The 6000-nt window shown below is 43.3% G+C and overlaps 1 protein-coding gene across 1 annotated transcript in view; it reads right to left on the bottom strand.

The window, feature by feature from the left end:
- Positions 1-5670: 5670 nt before the first annotated feature.
- LOC142784779 (solute carrier family 41 member 1-like) overlaps positions 5671-6000 on the bottom strand; it is a 39468-nt gene continuing 39138 nt past the window's right edge. The window contains exon 6 of the mRNA XM_075883279.1: positions 5671-5943. Within this exon, the coding sequence (XP_075739394.1) occupies positions 5671-5943 (273 nt within the window). The remainder of the gene's footprint in view (positions 5944-6000) is intronic.

Here is a 6000-nt window from a genome sequence, read left to right as displayed (position 1 = left end):
ACAGCATGAGTCGCTACGATGCCAAGCATATCCTCGTAGAGTTTTCTCCTGGTGACTACGTGTGGCTGTGGACTCGTGTTCGTAGAAAAGGATTGTACCGGATGTTTCTAGCAAACTATTCCGGCCCATTCGTGATAGTCACTCGTCTCAGTGACGTGAATTACGTTGTCGCCCGAGTCACAGCCAATAACCGGCGTTCACGCACTACGCAAATTGTTCACGTAGCCCGCCTCAAACAGTACCATGATAGGCCTGTTTAACTCGCTCGGCGAGCTTCGTCTGCCGCCGGGGGAAATGAAACGAAGATGCACGAGCCTACGGGGCGCGGAAGGATAATAAGAGTAGTGGAGCGGCGCCTGGACTGTGTGGTTGGGTGGAAGCGTTCTAGGCCTGTCTCAGAAGTACGCTGCTATTTCACAACGCCATTTCACCTCATCTGTAAATAAACACAGTCACTCGTAACAGTATATTGAAGGAACGACAACGTTTTCACTTTGTTCCCTGGTCTTGAACATATATTTGTTGACTTCGAGCTCAACGGCCATTCACATTTACTCTCGCATTTGATGCAGCAGATAATAAATGTGTATTTGTGTTGCGAGTTTTGTTTTGTTTACTGACCTCCAGTGCACCGTATGCTCTGTCCCTCCCTCCCCTAAAAAACCCCTTGAATCGCAACGTAAAACATAATGGACGACATAGTGCGACCAGATACAGTGTACAATACATTGGACAACGCTTTGCGGCGAGGTGACATCACATGAAGAAAGACAACGTGGCACAGGTGGAGAACGCGACAGTTACCCAGATGACATCGCTTTTTTTCAGTTTAGTTCTGTTCGAGATTTCAGGTTTAGGCATTCGTCGTGATTTCAGCTGCGAACAAACGAATCTTTTACTCATACCAAAATTTCTCCAGCCTGAACTTTTTAACGCTATCACGTTCGAATCTTCCCCGATAGCGTAGAGCGAGTTTTCCCATAATGAAAAAGATTAAGCAGTCTTGCGGTCTTGGGCTCATTGATAAATACACAACGTTAGATCACTAGGAGCGTCGCCAAAAGTTATTGTATAGTACTATGAAATGATTGAGTTTTACAAAAAATTTATTACGCTTGCTCTTCAGTTATATAGGTAACCGTATCGTACTGTGCGTACTCATTCCCGTAATATTAGTTATCAAAGATGTTTTAGAAACTCGTAGAACGAATAAATCTGCTTCATTCGGATATGAAGTAAATGTTATTTTGAGCATACTTTTTTTCATGTGAAACTGGCCCTTCTGGTGTCCTTGATATTTTCCTCAATAACTTCAGCTAATTCTGGGTCTGTGCTTTATGACGCTGTAACACTTGTTTGTTTTGCCTTACGCACCACCTATTAATGATATTGTTACCACATATGCAATTTAGGTATGTGCATCTGTGTAGTGGGGAACAAGGTTGTGCGAGACGAGGAGGACGTTCGCCGAACCAATGCCGAGACATTGCTTTCTTTGCGACAAACAGTGATCTGCAATCACTTTATCAGACATTACAGAATTACCTAAACATGATAGAGGAAGGGCTTCAAAAAATTGGAATGTCTCTGAACGTAAACAAAAGCGCGCTTCTAGCGTTCTCGTTCAAGGATCCTGTCAACATCTCCTTGATGTATGGCACAGACCAGATTCCCCAGGTGGATTCACTCAAATACTTAGGCATCATATATAACAGCCCGTTAAAATGGAAAAGCCACATTGATCACATTGGGTCCAAAGCAACACGAGCCATGGGGTGGTTACGCAAGCTCAGCAACATAAAAAGGGGGTTGAATAAATACATTGGTAATGGACTATAAAATGTACATTCGTCCTATCATGGAATTCGCCTGTGTCCTACATTTGGTTAGTGTGACATATAAACTAAGACCGCTAATACTATTAGAAAGGGAGGCTTTACGACTGTGTCTTGGACTGCCCAAGTTTGTTGCTAACAATGTGCTATACATGGAAGCGCGTCTACCGTCATTGTTGAATAGATTCAAAATGTTTACTATACAAACATTTTTAAATCTATACACTGTGCCCCAGAGAGCATCGTTTTATGCTTTTAATAAAGAACCAAGCTTATTTTTTGAAACTTGGTGGTCGCAATTACACTGCCCACAGATCATGTTCGTTCAAGCGCTGCTGGAACCCACTGAACGGCAAAATCAAACATATTTTCTCAACAAGAAACCTTAATTTACATCTTCAAATAGAATTTGAAAATATTTATTCCTCTTACGCAAAGTAAATGCCATTTGAACATTTAAATGATCGGCTGCAGCAAAACTTGGCACACGTGAACATGAACAACATAATTGCGACTGATGCATTCGTATCAAATTAAAAGGCTGGGCCAGGTATCTTCTCACGTTTCCTTGACTGGTCTTTTTCTTTTAGACTCCCAGATTACACACCAATCTTCATAGCAGAATTATTTGCTATTGTACTGGACCTACGGAAACTTCCTTGTGGCGAATCGGAAGCAGTCGTAACTACAGATTCTTTTTCAGTATGTGCTGCTCTATTTTCAGGAGCCAACTTAACACTTATGCACATGTTTCGAACACTCATACCGACAAACTTAAAAAAGCTGCAGCTCTTATGGGTACCAGGTCATCGTGGCATATATCTCAATGAGATGGCGGATAAACTAGCCACAGTACGTCTTAGCGGTCCCCTTATCCCGATTTATCCTGATACGGCTTACGTGACAGCAATAGGGTTTAGAAACCTCTGTTTGCATGAATACGACTGCTACTCAACGGATAAATATCGAGATTTCGCACATCAAAGATGCCGCTGGAATACACAGTGGTGCGCAACACGGCGCTTGGAAGTCACTTTTACAAGACTGTGTTGCAGAATTCCGCAACTGAATTAATATTTGCATAAAATTTGTCTTAAGGCATCACGTTTATGTGAGCCTTGTGAAGAAATGGAAACGATAGACTATTTCTTTTTGTTCTGTCGTCAATATTCTCATCAGCGGAAAAAATACCTGGTAGCTCCACTCGAAAACTTAGGATTAGAATTAAATGTGGCAGTAATTTTGTCATTTCGCAGCATTAAATTCGGTTACAGCCACATGGACGTCTGCGCTGCGGTATTTCACTGCATAATTGAAACAAAGCGATTGCCATTTTAAACTGCCTATATATATATATATCTATATATAAATAAATAAATAAATATATATATATATATATATATTTATATATATATATACATAATTTCGCAACTGAATTAATATTTGCATAAAATTGGTCTAAAGGCATCACCTTTATGTGAGACTTGTGAAGAAATGGAAACAATAGACTATTTCTTTTTGTTCTGTCGTCAATATTCTCATCAGCAGAAAAAAATACCTGGTTGCTCCACTCGAAAAATCAGGATTAGAATTAAATGTGGCAGTAATTATGTCATTTCGCAGCATTAAATTCGGTTACAGCCACAAGGACGTCTGCTCTGCGGTATTTCACTACATAACTGAAACAAAGCAATTGCCATTTTAAACTGCATATATGTATATATATATATATATATATATATATATATATATATATATATATAATTCGTTTTAGACCTCTCTTTACCTCGTCTCAAATCGCATCTGATAGCCTGCATCGCTCCCTGCTCCGATATACTCCTTTTTCAGTTTTTGGCTTTTCTTTCTATATATTTCTTATTAGTCCAAAGTTACGTTGTGTTTGAAAAACCATAAGCCTTTTATTTAAAATCCTGCCGCCCAGTTCTTGGCCGATCCCCCTTTGTGGGTGTGCGCCGGAGTATCAGGGATCATCATCTTCGTCGTCATCATCATCATCATCATCATCATCATCATCATCATCATCAGACCGCTCAGCTGTGAAGGGTCGGTGACGAGCTTGCTGAGCGGGGGCTGCCCACCTCTGAGTAGCGGGGCCGTGACGAAGGCCTGGGCCATATCGCTGGTCGGCTGCGAATGAGTCACGACGTGGCCACGGAGTTCTAGTTTCACTGATGTCTGTCACACATACCGATGGTTGCAAAGGAGCTAGTGGTGCCGCCGTGTAGTAGGGTGGACTGGTAGGCGGATGAGGAATGGTTTCGTCAACCCAACCACCTTGTCGCGGCAGCTCTTCACGTACTATGGCCCGAATAGTAACGGCAAGGTCGGCGGACGGGCTCACATCGACGCTGGTGACCGTTGTCACAATTTGCCAGCCTACCAAATTTCGGGGCAATAAGACGGGTCTTCAGCTTCTCGAAAGTACGGCAGTGACGTCGGATGGTGGAGACGAAAGTGAGGTCTTCTCTGCCTATCAAAAAATTGTAGACATCCTCTGCTATACTCTTCAGAAGGTGTCCGACCATGTTCTCTTCAGACAAATACGGGTATATGATCTAGCAGAGCATCAGAACCTCCTCTTTGTAGGTAATACACGTTTCTCGAGGAGTCTGAGCTCTTTGACCCAACGTGTGCTTCACGCTTTTCTTTTTCGAATCAGAGTCGCCGAAGCATTTCTCGAGTTTTTCAGTGAAACGATCACACGTGAATCTTCATTGTTTTCGTACCACATCAGGGTGGTTTCCGTGAGAAACGGCGTGAAATTTCCCAGTTGGTCGGTGGGATCCTAGCAGTTGTACTTGCTCACCCTTTGGTAATGTGTCAACCACGCATCCACATCTTCTTCTGCCCTTCCCGTGAACGGGCGGGGTTTCATGTAGTGATACTAAGGTGCAGCCGGCACTGACCTTTGCGTGGTTGAGAAGCCATTACCTTCCCTCTCAGCCATCACGACGGTTGTTGTCGGTGCAAACCGGCAAGACGACAGCTCCGGCGAAGTTCAAACAGCTGTGGCTCCGTGGTTCGTCGATGTGCTGTTAACCACCACCTCCACCACTCTGTTAAGTCTAAGAGAGGGGTTTATTCAAAAGTGACGTAACGGTCGACTCGAGGGTATACAATGAACGCGCACCAGAGGTGTAGATGTAGATGTAGATCCTAAACTCGAGGATCACACACACTTTGGGGAATCGGTGAAAATCAGGTAGCTTACCAAAAAAACTAATGTCCTCTTGCCACCAACCGAAAGTACTCTTCGTCTCGCACCACCCTGTTCTCCGCTACACAGATGCACATACGTAAATTTCATATGTTGTAACAATATTGTCGGCATTGCCTTCGGCAGTTCAAGTTATTCATCACTGGTATGTATCCCAAAACGTCTTCTAAATGTTCATGTTCATTACTATACAGTGCTCGCAAAATGTACCATCACAAGTAAAAATGAGACAAAGAAGACATAAGGTGGAGTTTTTTTTATCCAAAATATTGCATCAAAAACCCATATAACTTGCGCAACACTCACACTTACGTCTTCACGTAGCTGATATCATCATATCAGTACGTTGTCGAAGCACACTTGAGCTTTGCGAAGTATGCATGCATACACGCACAAAGTAAAAAGAACCAAAGGACCGGCAAACTTTCATTTTCGCAAATATAATTGACGTAATAAAGATAAAAGCATAATAACCTTATAAACAACGAAAAATAAAACAAGAAAGTGGTCTTGTCATCACATATTAAAGCGCAAAATGTGCAATGAGCACTGAAACTGCGCCTGGTCCACTCAGCTGGAGCTAAGTACGTGGCATCGCTAGGACAAGGTAGAATTGCCGTAACTTGGCGTAGAAGACGACGCATGCGCAGTAAGATGAGTGGTCACGTGCACGTAGGAGCGGAGCTCTTCTTCTTGAATGGCCGATTCGTCGCCCATGTAGTAGAGCAACGCGTAGGCCATGGTGAGAAACCCCGTGCCAAGGAAGTCGCCGCAGCCCGTCAGGCAGGGGATGGCCGCGTTGTCCGGGTCGACGCCCAAGTTCCAGAGGTGGTACACGATGAGGCGCGCCAGGTACAGCGATACCAGCACCTTCACGATTCGAGTAAGTGTTGGTTGTTCCGGCATAATATTACTAGTTGCAGTCGC

The sequence above is a fragment of the Rhipicephalus microplus genome, unplaced genomic scaffold (genome assembly GCF_043290135.1).
Source record: "Rhipicephalus microplus isolate Deutch F79 unplaced genomic scaffold, USDA_Rmic scaffold_15, whole genome shotgun sequence".
NCBI classification, from domain to species: Eukaryota; Metazoa; Arthropoda; class Arachnida; order Ixodida; family Ixodidae; genus Rhipicephalus; species Rhipicephalus microplus.
Note: the sequence above shows the minus strand (reverse complement) of the source record. Positions and strands in the feature narration are given on the sequence as shown.